This window comes from Pteronotus mesoamericanus, unplaced genomic scaffold (genome assembly GCF_021234165.1).
Source record: "Pteronotus mesoamericanus isolate MK-2021 breed Mesoamerican mustached bat unplaced genomic scaffold, CSHL_Meso_final contig_90, whole genome shotgun sequence".
NCBI lineage: Eukaryota > Metazoa > Chordata > Mammalia > Chiroptera > Mormoopidae > Pteronotus > Pteronotus mesoamericanus.
Genome location: NW_026555277.1, coordinates 41955563 through 41972861, shown reverse-complemented (window position 1 = coordinate 41972861; position 17299 = coordinate 41955563). Strand labels below are relative to the sequence as shown.

The 17299-nt window shown below is 37.8% G+C and overlaps 1 protein-coding gene across 2 annotated transcripts in view; it reads left to right on the top strand.

The window, feature by feature from the left end:
* Positions 1-17299, top strand: part of GTF2H1 (general transcription factor IIH subunit 1) — a 35497-nt gene that overhangs the window by 5945 nt on the left and 12253 nt on the right. For both annotated transcript variants that reach the window (XM_054586015.1, XM_054586014.1), the window contains 8 exons: positions 3586-3755; positions 6522-6714; positions 7788-7953; positions 9042-9135; positions 10523-10672; positions 11156-11235; positions 16758-16885; positions 16998-17085. In XM_054586015.1, the coding sequence (XP_054441990.1) occupies positions 3602-3755; positions 6522-6714; positions 7788-7953; positions 9042-9135; positions 10523-10672; positions 11156-11235; positions 16758-16885; positions 16998-17085 (1053 nt within the window). In that variant the 5' untranslated portion in view covers positions 3586-3601. The remainder of the gene's footprint in view (positions 1-3585; positions 3756-6521; positions 6715-7787; positions 7954-9041; positions 9136-10522; positions 10673-11155; positions 11236-16757; positions 16886-16997; positions 17086-17299) is intronic.

Genomic DNA, 17299 nt, shown 5'->3' with positions numbered 1-17299 from the left:
TGACAGTTTTTTAATTGAGGTAGTTCAGAGAAATTAGGATTTCACTCTTGTATTTTTTTATTTCTAAATTACTGGTTGAGTGAATAAGAAATACTTGTTTTTTAATCCATTGTTATTATTCATTGCTTCTAAGAGGTGGTAGTTTAAAAAGTAATTTGTCTTCATTTTTCAGATCTTTATCAAGAATTGCTGATTTATATTTTTAATATCTGCCACTCTTCCTAATGCTTACTTTCCCATTACATCCAAATATAAGTTCTCAATTTTTTTAAATAGTTAATGGCAGATCCAGTATTTTATTGTTCCCATTTGTTTCCATCCTTAGTTAAAAATGTTTCAGTAAAGCTTCACTTGTTTGCTTAGGGCAGATTTAATTCTTATATGACACCTAGATATGCTAACTTCTCTAAAATTATACTTTAAACTATTTCTGAAGAACTTTGAAAATTATATTTTAAATTGTTCCTTTCAGAATGAAAATTAGTCATAACTTCAGAAATGGTATTTATGTGGCATTTTGTTCTACCACTTTCCCCATCCCAGTGCATGGTAGACCCCACCATCAATCATGGCATCTTTCCTGTTGAGCCCAGACAGCCTGAAAGTCCTTTTTGTCCTCATACTCCAGAAATTCATGCTCAAGCCTCTAGCCTTTGGGATGAGCTTTTAAGATTCCCAGGATTTAAGAGAAGGGTCACGGTGTGGATGGGGACCTCCAGGCTGTTTCCTAGGTAACACATTAGCCATATAAACAAATGCCAAGATGGGGAGAGCAGTTGAAGACATTCAGTTGTTAAAAGATGGGGGGAATGGTATGTGGCACATAGCCGTCATGGCAGCTGGGAAGAACCCTCTATCTGCTTTGAGGCTTACGGGAGCAGCAGCTCAGGCTCCTCTCCTTAGGAGGATAACAGCCAGCCGGAGGAGAGCAGTCACAGGGCTTCAGATCCTGCGAAGTTGGCAGATGGCTGTGGGAACAAAGGAGAGAAGTGGCCAGGACCCACAAGCTATTCTAGAGCATGACTCTCCCAGCCTTTCTCTACAGTCCAATCAACAGACTGGGAGAGGCAGTCATCAAAGCACCTGAGGAGCCTCCAAAGGAATTCAGAATATGGAAGTCAAACTGTGCACCACTTCTGGAGACCTATAGTGCTGAGAAGAAACTTCCTGCAGGATATGGCCATAAAATGGTCTAACATATATGACAATGGTGATAACATCCCATGGAACAATAAGAAAGCTAGGCTTCTCCCAGAAGGAGAAGAGAGGTGGAATCAGATGAAAAAGGTGAACATACTTCTGTTGCTTTGGCCAAAAAGTCTGTTAACTTTTTCCATAAAAGACAAATTTTTCATTTTTACCAATAATTTTATTGATTTGGATATTTTGAGTATGTCACCTCTCTCCTGCTATTGGCTTTTAGAGGGCAGAGGCCTGGGGTGCTGCTAAACATCTTCCAATGCATAAGACAGGCCCACAGCAGAGAATTATTTGGCCAGAATGTCACTAGTATCAAGAAACTTCTCAAACCACTTTTGATACGGATGATCGGTCACAGCACCTTCCCTATATACTGCACAAATCTTTTTTCGTGTTTCAGTTGGGTTTTTACCTTTCTTGAAATAAGCATAATATGCCAAAAATGTTGAGTATCTTCCTCCATCTTCAGTATTAAAATGGCTGCACAAAAGTTCACTAATTTTTGATTTTTTTAAATGCATGCTGATATGACAGCTGTCTGAATACAAAGTTGTCTCTAATGACTTTAAAGACAACTAAGCACTACTAGAGCCAATATGTAGAAAAAACTAAACGAACTTTTTGGCCAACCCAGTACAATAAAAAGCACAAAGTAGAAGCAGAAGAACCAACAAGAAAAAGTGGAAAACAGCAAATGACGAATTTTTGCACTGTGAAACTTAAATTATATTTTTGCGGAAGGGTTGATACTGTACTGTGAAACGACATCTCCATGAAAATACATGTTAATTAACTAATGAATATTGTTGCAGGAAGTTTCCACTGTAGAATTTATTTTTTATTTAAACCTCAAATGGTGACTTGTGATTGTGAAATAGACAGCACTTGGAAGCATTCTTGCTATCACGTTATTGGTGACATGCTTTGAGAGTTTTGTCACATGTCAGCATACCAATGTTCTATGAACCTTTTATAAAGGAATATATTTTAAAGTAAATATATTGTACTTGTAGGGTGCTTTTCAGCAGTGTTTCTACAGTGTAAGTAAATCATGGAAATAAAATTACTCAATATTGCTGTTACTGCGTAATATTAACATTTGACTATGTCTGACAAATACCCTCCTTGCCATGTGATGTTTTAATAGTAGGTATTATTACTATTTAGGGAGTACTTCCTGTGTTCCTGGTGCTTGGTGCATACATTGTCTCTGATCCTCAACCTAGTAAAGCAGGTATTAGTGGCCTCGTTTCATAATAAGGAGAGATTAATTTATCCAAGATTTCACAGCTCGTGAGCAGTGAATTTGGGGTTTAACTCAGGACAATTGAACTTCATAACACTAAGCCACCTATACACAAACCAAACTTAGGAACTACAATTGACATCTCATCCAGGTGCTCTGTTGTATTTGAGATCCTCTTCTCACCTGATTGCTTGTATTACTGTGCTTATTACTTATGCCTTTGGTATGAAAACGCATTGTTTGCTGGAGATAAAGATCTACAAAGAGTTGCCAGATGTAGCAAGTAGAAATCCAGGGAACCCAGTAAGTTTGAATTTTAGATAAACAACAAATAATGATTTAGTATATGCAATATTTGGGACATAGTTATACTGAAAATTAATTTATCTGAAATTGAAATTTACCTGAGTATTTTACATTTTACCTGACAACCCTACTTCTACATGTTTTCTCTACCCAGCTACTGTTTTAATGCTTTGCATATAGTAATAATCAAAATCAACAAGGTTGTAGTCAGGAAGTTAATCTTTGATTTGACTATTACAGTCCAAAATGCAATGTTGTTATCCGAAACATTTTCAACAATAAAAAGAAATCTATTAAGGAAACACTGAGTTTTATTTTCAAGCATACTGGAAGAAATCTAGGCCAGGGGTCAGGAAATGCGGGTATAGTTTCAGCTCTGGGAGTGGTTCTGGGACTGCCACACAGGCCCAGGGGCCCTTAGTTCGTTCAGCTAGTTGAAACAGTTTGAGCTAAATGTTTATAGGGACCTTTGAGATTCTGAAGTTGTACAATTCTAAATACAGATTACATAAAAGACCACATATTTGTAGTCAAATCATGCATTGAGGATTTAAGAATATAACTAAGGAAAAAAGTTGAAAATATTCTGATTACCATATGTGGGAACAGTTTAAAAACTGCCAGATGTTATAAACAGTTAAGTAAATTTATATGTATGGTATGAGAAAAGTGAAATTTGACTTAACAAAAATGCCATACAACTTTATCTTCAACTTTGAATGAGGAAGGAGACTTCTTTTCCCCTCATTAGTTTAGGTTTTAAATTTGGAAGGGACTCTAGAAGTCAATAAATCTGACCCTAACTGAGATGTGAAATCTTTTTGTCTCTACAGGCACCTTCTAGCCATCATGGCAACTTCATCTGAAGAAGTTTTGCTGATTGTAAAGAAGGTGCGTCAAAAGAAGCAGGATGGAGCTCTATACCTCATGGCAGAAAGAATTGCTTGGGCACCTGAAGGCAAAGATAGATTTACAATCAGCCATATGTATGGAGATATTAAATGTAAGTCATGTTTGTTAGTCATTTTAGAAAATTGCTTATAAAAATCTGTGAGTTTTTCATTGTAATGTCCAAAAAAATCATACAAAAATAATTACAGATGGGACTGCTGAATATATATTATTCTGTAACAGCCTTTACCCCTTAATAGAGTATGTACATATGTAAATCTTTACATATGTAAATCTCCCTCATGTAAAGATTCCTATGTATACCTTCTTTTAAGAGTTGCATGGTAGTCCACTGAATGAACCTACAGTTACGTGTATAACCAGTCCTCTGTTGAAGGTCATTTAGGAAGTTTCCAGAATTTATTATTGCAAACAGTGTTGCAGTACGACTCTGTGTTCGAACGCCTTTGTGAGGTGGTATGTATAGAATACATCTGTGCAGTGAAGTTACTGATTCAAATGGTTCATGCGTTTAAAATGTTGATAAATGATACCAGATTGCCCTTTAATAATATTGTATCGTTTAAGCAAGTCTAATTAACTTTTAGGTAGGTGGCTATCATCTGTTGAGAAGATAATTCAGTTTTATAGTGAATGTAAATGGGAGAAATAGAATAATTTTTTTTTTTATTATTTTCAAGCATGAAGGCAAAAATCAGAACCCTTCTCTTTCCAAATTTGCGAGATTAACTCTGAAACATTACCCAAAGGGTTTGGTACTCTGGTTCAATAATAATTAGGTTTAAAAACAACAAGCAAATTCCGAGACTTAGAACCTTTACTCTAAAAGGGAGTTCTGCAGTTCACCTAACTGAAGATCTTGAGTATGAGAGACTCCAGGAGTTCTGGGCAACAAAGTCCTTGACAAATTGTGGTTATCGTAACTGTGACTATTAATATGGATTTTAATATTTTTCTGGTATAAGATTCTTCTTCTGGATAAAATTGTGTGTAGATTTTAAGGAACATGACATGTCAAAAAATAGACAACCTCAACTTGCAAGTGCTCGGTTTACAAACGTCCTTTGTGTATAAACAGTTGCCCAAAGACTTACCTCTACTTGCTGCTGGAAATGGTCAAGATCTTCCCTTTTCTTCACTGAAGTAACTTAGAATCTTAATTTTCAAAAGAAAATATTTATAATCTATCATAATTCAGTACTGCCTAAGCTATCAGGTCTTTTGTCCATTATCCTGGTAACATTACCTCCTTTCAAAACTTTGTTGTTTTTGTTTTTTGTTTTTTTAAAGCTTTACCAAGTTCCTGATTATAGTCTTACAGACTAACATTTTTTCTACGATAGACTCGTAAGTTAGAAACTTCCTGTATTAGTATGCTAGCCCTATATATTTGAAAACAAACTCATTGTGATACTCCTAGCATGCACTAAATATGCCTGACCTTGCTGGTATGGCCCATACACCAAAGATTTGGGTTTAATTCCAGGTCAGGGAGTGTACAAAAGGCAGCTGATCTATGTTTCTCTCTCACACTGATGTGATATTTCTCTCCCTCTCATTCTCCTTCCCTACCCCTCTCTCTAAAAATAAATAAATAAAATCTTTAAAAAGAAGAACAACTTCAGAAGTAGGCCTCTCAGAGCCAAGAGCTAAGCTAGAATAAGGATAAAGCAGTGACTAAGCAACGAAACTTGGGAGTGTTTTGGAGGAAGGGGATAATGGAACAGGCCACCGACAGTGTAAATTGTTTCATATTGCTGCTTTTGGCAGTAAGGTACTTCATCTGAACTGTGGGCCTGGAAGCAGCATCCTCATTGAAAAAGGTTGGCTTGGGCTGAGAGTTCTACGCAGCATGTCCACACTACCATGAGTCACCTATTTAACAGGACAAAGCCCCTCCAATCTTTGTTTCCTTTGTTTCCTTTGACAAGCATCACTCTTTGAAAATACAAGTTCTCCATTATGTAGTATATTTTGAAATTCCCAGTCCCAATTTACTATGAAAATATTCAAAGTTACAGAAAAATTTAAAGACTGGTACAATGTATACATAAATGATATATCCCACCTAAGTAATACACTTATTATTTTGCCATATTTGCTTAATTTCGTATGTACTTTGCTTCTAATATTATCACACCACAAAAATTTTAATAAATATTCAGACCATTTTATACTTCCTCCTTTGTCCCAGGAATGTTTCCTAGAGTTGTGACTTTTGTAAAACCAATGTACAATCTAGATTCATGTATGTAATTGTAGTTCTTTAGTCTCTTCTTTAAGAGTATAGATTTATAGAATATCACACATTCTGATTATGCCTGATAGTCTCTTAATGTGTAGGTGGTGGTGGTTACTTCCTATTCTGTCACCTCAGAAAGCCTATTGTGTCAGGTTGTCCTGCTCTTAGGCTAATTTGATCACTTGGTTACAGTGGTAACACCATATCTCTCAAATATAAAATTATATATCTTCCTTTGTAACTAAGCAAGCCATGGGCTACGTTTTGGAGTTTTTTGAGTCTTGACAAATCATTTTCATTAATGATGATATTGATTGAAGGCAGCTGTTCAGGGTATATTCGAAACTTCTTGCTGAGTGTTGAGAAAGCTTTAAAGACATGTGCCCCAGAAGAATGGAAACAAAAGCCCTTTATTATCTGGAGGTGGAAGCCATGGGTGAGAAGTGCCGTACAAAAAGAATACTAAAGAAGGAAGCAGAGTGTTAGCAGTGAATTTGTTGAACCATGCTTTGGATTATTTAAGAAGAGTACGTTTCTGCAAAATAAGTAACCAGTTCGATGGCAGTTCCCACAGTGTGCATGTCCTCATCTGATTAACCTCATCTTTCATTTTAGGCCAGAAAATCAGTCCAGAAGGAAAAGCAAAAATTCAGCTTCAGCTGGTCCTGCATGCAGGGGACACAACTAACTTCCATTTTTCCAATGAAAGCACAGCAATCAAGGAGCGAGATGCAGTGAAAGACCTTCTTCAGCAGCTGCTGCCCAAATTCAAGAAGAAAGCAAATAAAGAACTTGAAGAGAAAAACAGGTGAAGGAGGGAAAGAATAGCCTTTTGAAGAGACACTAGGTTCTCTTCAGTCTTGTAGACTAATAGTTGGCTATTTCTCAACCCTTCTACTTTGACAGTATAATTTAGGAAAATATGGGCTGTGATATCTTTATCTCTGTGTTTGGTTTTCAACTTTAGCATCTTACTAGCTGTTTAGCTTTGTGCAAATGAGAATGTATAAACTCAGGGTTAACTGTCTCAAGCCTAACACCTGATAAGGAACAGAACTGAGACTTGAAGGTGCTAATGTCCCTTAATTCCTTTCCCACTTCTCTGTCACAGAGATACTGAACTATTAGAATCTGCCCAGGCTGGCCTGTGGACCAAAAAGTTGCCAGTTCAATTCCTAGTCAGGGCATATGCCTGGATTGCAGGCCAGGTCTCCGGTTGGGGGCATGCAAGAGGCAACTAATCGATGTTTCTCTCCCTTTCTTTCTCCCTCCCTTCCTCTCTCTTTGAAAAGAAATAAAACCTTTAAAAAGAAGAAGTGTGCTTTGTGAATAAGAAACCTGCAGTAAGTTATAGTGTTAAAAAGTTGAAAGAACATGTAAAACGATGAGAATTTCTGATAAAATGAATTCCATCTCCAGTATCTTTCAGGCAGTCTGTGCTTATGGTTCCAAATGCTTATCACCATGAAAAATTAGTTGCTGGAAAATCTCAAGCACACTTCCTCTCTTCTCCATTCACCTTTATTTGTGGAAAAGAATACAGTGCAATACAAATACAGATAAAATGACCTTAGTATTACCAAGAACAGAGATGGGTTAAGACTAAATTCATGCCCTCAAAGAATTTTAGTCTTTGCTTCTTCAGACTTGCATTATCTCCACTTTATTTGTTCCTCCAAAAATGTGGGGTGGTTTTGATTTTAGTGTTTGGTTTGTTTTTACTTTCAATTACTAACAAAATTACTTTCAATTAAGTGACCTTTGTTGCACAGTCATCACAAAATGAAAGTTGTATGTTTTGGTATTTCATGTTGTTAAAGTCTTTAAAATGTGACCTAAATGATGTTTTGTTCTAGAAAGTTCAATATATTCTCTCCCCAGAATGCTGCAAGAAGATCCTGTTTTGTTTCAGCTTTATAAAGATCTTGTTGTGAGTCAAGTGATCAGTGCTGAGGAATTCTGGGCCAATCGTTTAAATGTAAACTCAACAGAGAGTTCTTCCACATCCAATCATAAGCAGGATGTTGGCATTTCTGCAGCATTTCTGGTATGTGACCCTTCTAGATTTTTGAAGGGGGTGGGAGATAAAGAAAACCCTGATTGTGTGTTAACAATGCCATTTCTTTTATAAAATTTTGTATTTCCTTAAAATAAATTAATGGACACTTCAGTATTCATGGTATTCTTCTAAAGTATTTTTAAGTACATACATTTTTTAAGTTTATATTTTTTCTAGTTATTTTTCTTGGTTTCTGGACTTGACCCTAGCATGCTGGAAATCAAATGGTCTTTTGAAAGAGAATCTTTTAGCAATTGGACTAATGCTTATTCCCCCTAGTACTAAATTTAAATTTAGGGTTTTCTAATACCTTTTTTTAACGGTTGCTATATTTTATTTACAATACAAAGTTAAGTGTATAGTGACTGTCATATTGTAGAAAAAGTAAGACTTGTAAAATGTATCTTTGAGAAAAAGTGGGAGCACCTTACCTGTGGAATTAGAAAATGGGGTTCAGTTAGTCTTTACTCTGGTGGAACCAAAGCAGTATTTATACATTTAACAAAAATTTCAGTACTGATTATATGTTTGTCATCTTTCCTTGTGCTTAGCAATGAATTAATAAGGTCTTTCTTAAAGAAACTAATCAGATAATACTTGTTTGTTTAGTAAGCAGGGTGTGTTGTAGTTTCAGTAAGTGTACAAGTCGATGTTAGAGCTCCCCTAGCTTACCTGTTGTTGGCCACACATAAACATGCCTGGATGACCATGTAGGATTTACAAGGAAGCAGATTTTCCAGGTCACTATGGTTGCATGAAACCAGGTCAGGCTCCTTTGTCTCTCTGCAAAAATAAGATGAGGGACTTACCTCTGTCTCTGTAATTCATTCAGAAAATCTGTTTTTCTACCTTGTCCACCTTGTCCAGTGTCTGTTGCATGCTTAAACATCTTTCCCCATATCTTAATAAATACAGGGTGGGCAACAATTGGTTTACCATTGCAGTGCAAATAAATAATACAATAAATAATAGTAAAAGAATAAACTCTGTTTCACATACTCAGAACATAAACTGACTTTTTCCTACCACTGTAAATATACATGTATATGTATATGTATGTATGGTCTTTATTTTAGGCTGATGTCCGGCCCCAAACAGATGGATGTAATGGTTTGAGATACAATTTAACCTCTGATATCATTGAGTCCATATTTAGGACCTATCCAGCAGGTAAGAAGAATCAGTTCTTTCAGATACATACAATATTTGTTTGGATAAATTCAGTATTATATCAGTGAAAAACAAAAAGTTTAAGTTACATTCCTGATCAAGTGCAACAAAATATTTGAAGTACTCTTCCTAGCCCCTGACATGTGGTAGATATTAAGGGTTTAGTTTATAATGTGCTTTCATCAGTTCACTGGTATGATGACTCTCCCATTCTTTCCATCAGTGATTCTTAAACTTTATGTGCCCTTAACCATACCTGAGCAAGAGCTCATCCTCCAGAGGCATCAATACATGCCTCTAGAACAGTAACTCAAATTGTCTTCCATGCTGCCTCCAAGAGTAACCTTTCTAACTCACAAAATTTCCCTTGCAGAAGCCATCCTAAAGGTATAAATGTTTTGATCCCAGCCCTGGTGATTTATGATGTACAGCCAAGGCTGCGAGCCACTGCTTTAGTCATTCTTCTGACCAACCAGTGCTCTTTTAAGCCGCACGCTCTTTCTCCCCACTTCCTCACTCCTGCCCCTCCTTCTACCACAGGACTCAGTTCAAACATCACTTCATGGCCACCTCTATAAAATCCTGACGACTTTGGACAGATAGGAGCCGCCTCCCCTTTCCTTCTGTAGGGCCTTGTGTCTGCTCAAAGAGTTATCACATTGTAATGTAATTATTTGTATATCTTTCTGAAAATAACATAATTGTATAGTGTTTAGATGTGCCGGACACTCCATTCTAAAGCCTTTATATATATTAAATCATTTAGTCATCAAAAAATACCCTATGAAGTAGGTGCTATTGTTACCCCCATATTACAGTAAGTGGAAGACCTAGAATTTTAATCTCAAACTCTGCTCAAGAGGCTGTGCTCTTAACCTCTTTGCTCATTGGACTATGAGCTTCTGGAGTGCTAAACTGATAATCCAGTGGGTATCGAGATCTTTATTTCCCCAGCACTAACACAGTGCCTTGGACTGGAAATGCATGTACTGTACATAACTGACCAAACAAAAGCCCTGGACACGTAGCTCAGTTGGTTAGAGCATTGTCCTGGTAAACGAAGGTTGTGGGTTTGATCCCCAATCAGGGCACATTTAAGAATCAACCAGTGAATGCATCAATAAGTGGAACAATATATCAATGTTTCCCTCTTTTAAATCAATAAATTTTAAAAAATGTGTTAAGATTCTTAAAAAGGCAGTGCCTCAACCTCTCAAATTATATTTTACATTTATAATTAGATTATTATATACAGTATATTAAGTTGAGAATATAAAGATCATTTATTTCATGTATAATCTAGTTTTTATTAGTCTATATTTCAAGTAATTTGAGGTTTTAAGAAATGGAAATGTTGTATGTAACTATTATGGTTTTTCTTCCACAGTAAAAATGAAATATGCAGAAAATGTCCCCCACAGCATGACAGAAAAAGAATTCTGGACACGTTTTTTTCAGTCGCATTATTTTCACAGGGACCGGCTGAATACAGGGTCCAAGGACCTCTTTGCAGAATGTGCCAAAATAGATGAAAAAGGTAACTGTTTATCCCTGACATAGTCTACCATTTAATTTGCTATTCTCTACTCATTAGTGCTGTTAGTGAATTTTAATTTTTGAGAAAGGTAAGACTTTTGGGGGCGAAGAAGAATACATTTATTAAAGCTGGGGATAGTGAAACAAAGAAAGGCTTAGGATAGAAAAAGTAACAGGAGAGCCCAGGCAAAGCTGCTTCGGCTCTCTAGAAATGTTATAGGGAAGAGAAGAACTGAGACGGTTGCTTTGGCCCACTGGGAAGTCAGAGAAAAGGGGGCCTTTGGAGAGAGACATGGTTGGGGGTTAGCATGTGACAGGCTCCAACTGCCCATTGGTCCCCTGGTTGCAAGTCTCATGGGGTGAGTTTAGGAGGTGCACGCCTGAGAGGGAAGAAGTGAAGGAAGGGAAAGGCTTGGGGTACTCCTAGGAGGGGGAGCATGCCAAGAAAGCTAAGACTTGAGTTTTTATTTCATTTATTTTCTAGGGTTAAAAACAATGGTGTCATTAGGAGTGAAAAACCCACTACTTGATTTAACAGCTTTGGAAGATAAACCATTAGATGAGGTAAGTAATAGTAAAGGATTTATGAGAGAAAACATTCTTTTCCTAGTCTTCAACATTTTTATAGTTCTAAAGTTGCCTTAAGTGAGGATGTTCTAATTTGTGAGAGTATAAATCAAACAAAATACCGTTACTTGGAGTTACTTATCACAAGTTCTTTTCAGTAGTACTGTTCACTATTAAAATTGCCTTGGAAAACAAATTCCTGTATGAATTGCTAAAACTTTTTAAAAAGAATTTTCTAGCTCTCCCATCAATAGTTTTCTAGGTAATAATGAAGGCTTAATATATTGATGAGTCTGGCTTGATGCTCTGGCTAACAATTTCTAGAAATGTGGATAAATATTAGCAGACAAGGAAAACAAACATTTGTTGATTGTTCATTGTTTACCCACCATGAGCCCCTTACTCCACAGTAGCCCTAATCTGTTTCAACGGCCAGACCATCAAATATGAGCTACCTACCTTAGCATCATGATTCTAGACTTACATATTATCAGTCACGGAGGAAGACGTGATATCTTCTAATCAGGGCGAATGCCATCCCTGCTTCTCTTTTCTCTGGAGTAAGAGGAACCTGCCTTCCTTGGTTATTATTAGACTTACGTTTTTATTTTCTTGCCCCCTTTTCTGGCTCCTTTTCTGGCGGCTGTGTACACATGCTACTTCTCAAGTTTTTTTAGACTTTTTTAATTATATTTTATCAATTATGCTATTACAGTTGTCCAATTTTTCCCCCGTTGCCCCCCTACACCCAGCAACCCCCACTCCCTCAGGCAATCCTCCCATCATTGTTCACATCCATGGGTCATGCGTGTAAGTTTTTTGGCGACTCCATCTCCTATACTGTACTTTACATCCCCATGGCTATTCTGCAACTACCTATTCGTACTTCTTGATCCCCTCACTTCCTCACCCATTTCCCCACACCCCTTTCCCATCTATCAACCATCAGATGCTCTCCGTATCCATGATTCTGTCTCTATTCTTTTTGTTCGTTTAGTTTGTTTTTCAGATTCAATTGTTGATAAATTTGTATTTTTTGCCACATCGTTCATAGTTTTCATCTTTTTTTTAGTAAGTCCCTTTAACATTTCATATAATAATGGTTTGGTGATGATGAACTCCTTTAGTTTTGTCTTGTCTGGGAAGCTCTTTATCTGCCCTCTGATTCTAAATGATGTCTTTGCTGAGTAGAGCAATCTTGGCTGTAGGTCCTTGCTTTTCATGAATTTAAATATTTCTTATCAATACCTTCTATCCTTCTATTCTTTTGAGAAATTAGCTGACAGTCTTATGGGAACTTACCTGTCGGTAACTAACTGCTTTTTTCTTGCTGCTTTTAAGATTGTCTTTTTAGCCCTGGCTGGTATGGCTGAGTGGATTGAGCGCTGGCCTGTGAACCAAAGGGTTGCTGGTTCGATTCCCAATCAGGGCACATGCCTGGATTCCAGGCCAGGTGCACAAGAGGCAACCATACATTGATGCTTCTCTCCCTCTTCCTCTCTCTCCCTTCCCCTCTAAAAATAAATAAAATCTTTAAAAAAAAAAAAAAAGATTCTCTTTATCTTAAACCTTCAGCATTTTCATTATGGTATGTCTTGGAGTGGACATCTGTGCATCCATCTTGTTTGGGACTCTCTGCTTCCTGGACTTGAAAGTCTATTTCCTTCAACAAATTAGGAAAGTTTTCTTTCATTATTTCAAATATATTTCCAATATCTTCCTCTTTCTCCTCTTCTGGCACCCCTGTGCTGCAAACATTAGACCACTTAAAGTTATCCCAGAGGCTGCTTACACTATCCTCGTTGTTGTTGTTGTTTTATTATTTTTGTTGTTGTTCTGACTGGTGGTTTTTTGTTTTGCGGTGTTTTGGTTTGTTTTTTTTTTTTTGCCTTTTGTTCCAAATGATTGGTTTGATTTTCGGTTTCATCCACTCTACTGTTGTTTCCCTGTAAACTGTTCTTTTTTTTCCCATTAGTGTGTCCTTTATGTCTAACTAGATCTTTCTTATGCTGTTAAGTTCCTCAGTCGGTTCTTGAAGCACCCTTATAGCCAGTATTTTGAGTTCTGCATCTGCTAGATTGTTTATCTCACTTTTGTTTAGATCTTTTTCTAGAGTTTTGATCTGTCCTTTCATTTGGGCCATGCTTCTTGTCTACTCGTTTTGGCAACCTTCCTGTGTTTGTTTCTATGTATTAGGTAGAGCTGCTTTGACTCCATGTCTTGGTAGTATGGACTAATGTAGTAGGTGTCCTGAAGGGTCCAGTGACACAGCCTCCCCTATTACCCAAGCTTGGTACTGGAGGTCCACTCTTCGTGTGGGCTCAGTATACCCTCCTCTTGCAGTTGAGCGTTGGTTGCTATTGGCAGATCAATGGAAGGGATTTACCCAGGCCAGTCAGCTGCAAGGATTGGCTGTGACCACTGACGACCAACCTCCACCCTCTGTGGAGGATCAGCTGTGCAGGGGCAGGTTGGTGGTGCTCCAGTGTGGTCTGTAGCTGTCCACTGGGTCTTCTAGCCCTGGGATTTCCCAGGTGGTCCAGGCCTCACCTGTGTTTTGCCCTTAGCTATAGAGCAGTCTGAGAAGGCTGCTACTTGTGCTGGGCTTGGAGATTCCCAAGGGAAGCCAAGCTGTGAATTTAGGCTGGCTGTTGCTAGGCCTCACTGAAGCCAGCTCTTGCTTGTCTGATAGGATTTAGGAGCTAAGACGAGCCATTCTTATGGAAAAGCAGCTTGGATGGGCCTGTAAGTTGGGTGGGGCAGAGCCTCTGGAGATCTCTAAGGTGAGTCAAATAGTGTTAGCCAGGTTGATGGAGTTGCAGGCATGGCACCAGCCTGCTGGCTCTGTTGAGGCAGGGTGGGGGGCAGCGCAGCAAAGGGACAACAGCCTCTGCTTGCCCTGGTGCCTGATACTTCACATTTTCCTGTATACCACCGGTGCTCTTCAAGCTGCTACCCCTGTGCCAGAGCTCAGAGGGAGTGAGTCTGATTAAGTGTGTGTGTGGGTCTTAAGAGGAATTGCTTGGTGTTTCTTCTTTAAGAGAAGAAGCAGAAGTTTCTTCTACCTACTCACTTCCCACTGACTTTTGCAGCCAGAAGTTGTGGGGACTTACCTTTCTGGCACTGGAACTCTGGGCTGGGGGCCCTGGTGTAGGGCTGAGACTCCTTGCTTCTGAGTTTTCCCTCCCTAATTTTTGCCCACTTTACGTGGATAAGGGACCAGTCCATTCATTCCACCTCTGCTCCCTCCTACCAATCTGGATGGATGTGGTTTCTTTCATTTCATCGTTGTCAGACTTTATTCAACTCTTATTTCTGATGGTTCTTAGTGATGGTTGTTCTGTATTTTAGTTGTAATTTTGATGTGGTTCTGCGAGGAGGCTAGCCATATCTGCCTGTGCCGCCATCCTGACCAGAAGTCCCTCCTTTTTTTTTTTTTTTTCTCCTAACTTTTCTCTAACTTGAGCGTATTTTACTCTCCAGATGAGAAAACCAGTGTTAAAATTTAAAATTTTGTCCTACAGTCTATATTATATATTAACAAAAAAATAACCCTTGGTCCCAAGTACATAATTTCCATATTGAAATTCAGTTTTTTCATGGTGATGCTCAGCAGTCAGCCACGTCCTTGGTGAATTTCAACATATTACAAACCGGGCCCTCTTAATCATCCTGAGAAAATGAAATTTAGAGAATCTTAGAGATTATAGCTTACTTTGTGTGTGTGTGTGTCTGTGTGTGTCTGTTACTATTATTATCTACATTTTTTTCAATGCATGTTATTCAATTGTATGGATGTATAAATAATCCTGTTAATAGAAATGTTGGTTGATTCACTCTCTCCTTTGATGGTGCTGCTTCTCCTATCATCCTCTAGTTGTAACTGTCCCAGGATATTGTCTTGTGCCTCCTCCTGAGTGCATTGTCTATAGTCCATTGTTTTAAATACTAAATATGTAATGACAAATTCCAAATAATGTTGGTCTGTCTAATCCCAGAACTCCAAAATCACGTATTCAACTGCCTACTTAAGATCTTCACTAAGGTATTTCACAGACACCGCAACATAGCATGTCTAAAATGGAACCCTTGATTCCCACCATCATAAACCTATTTCTTCCTGGGTCTTCCCTATCTCAGTAAAAGAGCATTACCATGGACTTGGTTGCTCAAGCCAAAACCTAGGAGTCTCCTTGATTCCTCCCTGTCCACCTCCAACATTCATTTCATCAGCAAGTCCTCTACAGTACTTGATCTGTCTATATTTATTTCCACAGATACTTACACCCTCCTACTTTTTAGGACTTGGTTGCCTGCTTTGGCCTCCTAATTGTTCCTATTTCCACTTTGTTCCCTGCAGGTCATTCCCTATCAGTAAGTTATAAATCAGATCATAACATTCCCCCTATGTAAAACTTTTAAATGGCTTTTTGTTGAACTTAGAATAAAATCAAAACTCCTACAAGGTCCTTCTTGATTTGGCTTCTGCCTACTTCCACCTCAACTTGGGCCACTTCCACTCATTTACACTCCAGACACAATGACCTTCAAATCTATCCCAAGCTTTTTCTAACTGGGGGTCTTTACACTTGCTGTTTCTTCTTCCATTTCTTCTACCTAACTAGCTTCTACCATCTTTTAGATATCTGTTCTAATCTCACTTTTCCAGAGAGTCCATCATTTCTTTCTCTTTATTTTTTTTATAACATTTGACATTTTCAAAAGTGATCTTCTTGTCAATTGTCAGCCTTATATTTCACCAATCTCTGGCCCACCTTTCATTGCAATTATACTGAGCAACATACAACTCATGACACAATGTATATTACATTGCTTCTATATCTTTGTTTAAGTAGTTTGCTCATCATGGAATGTTGTCTTCATGTCTGACTTGCAATATGGTACTCCATGAAGCTTTTCAAACCTACCCCTCCTCTCCTCCAATGGGCTTGACCACTTTCTCATAGCACCTGTAAGTCTTAACTGTGTATGGGCTTATAGCCTAACATCCCACTAACTAGTATTTTGGCTCCTGTGGCACAAGGTCTTGTCAACTTTGTAACTACAGGGCCTAACACATAGGATGCGCTCAATATGTGTTTGAAAATATCCCGTTTAATTCTCCAAATATCCCATTTTATAGAGCTTGCCTAGACTATAACACTAGAAAAGTGATAAAGCCAGAAATTGAATTCATATCTATATGACTTCAAAAGTTAATGCTTTTTTTCACTGTATTCTGTTCTTTCATTTAATAATTTGCTGAGTCTAAAATTGCTCTTTAAATAATGCAGAGCTCAAGGTAAGATTTTTTTTTATGACAGTAAAAAGAGTTAGTGATATTTCTTAATTTTTTAATGTGTATAATGTCACTTTTAAATGTTTACCTATAAAGACTTAGTGGTGCTCAGAATTAGTAAAGTCCCATCATCCAGAAAATTTGTCAGTTAAACATGTCTCTTAACAGACAAAATCAGAATTTTATTTTGATTTTTAATCTACTAAATTGTTTCTTACAGGGTTATGGCATTTCCTCTGTGCCATCTACTTCTAATTCTAAATCCATAAAGGAGAACAGTAATGCTGCCATCATCAAGAGATTTAACCATCACAGTGCCATGGTCCTGGCAGCAGGTCTCAGGAAACAGTTAAGTGCTTATTGCAAGGTGCAGTGACGGCACTTTCAAACATAACCAGAATAAGCTGTGTTGTTGTTCTGCCTGTGGTTTTTAACATTAGTTTCTTTTCCTTGTTTTTAGAGAAGCACAAAATGAACAAAATGGTGAGCCCAGCAGCATTGGTGGAAATTCTGGAGATGGAGACTGCTTTCAGCCGGCGGTCAAAAAGGTAGGAGTAAAAAGTTGGCAACATTTAAGACTCAGGTTTCTCCAGATACCTTTTATAACTGCTAGTTCTTTATGTTGACCCTTGATTATATCAAGTGACTCAGTTCTTCTGACCAACATGTTAAACATTTGGCTTAAATTCTAAAACATTTAAAAAAGTACTTCCTCAGTTTTGGCTTGCTAGTCAACCATCCATGGACTCAAGTCTTAATTTT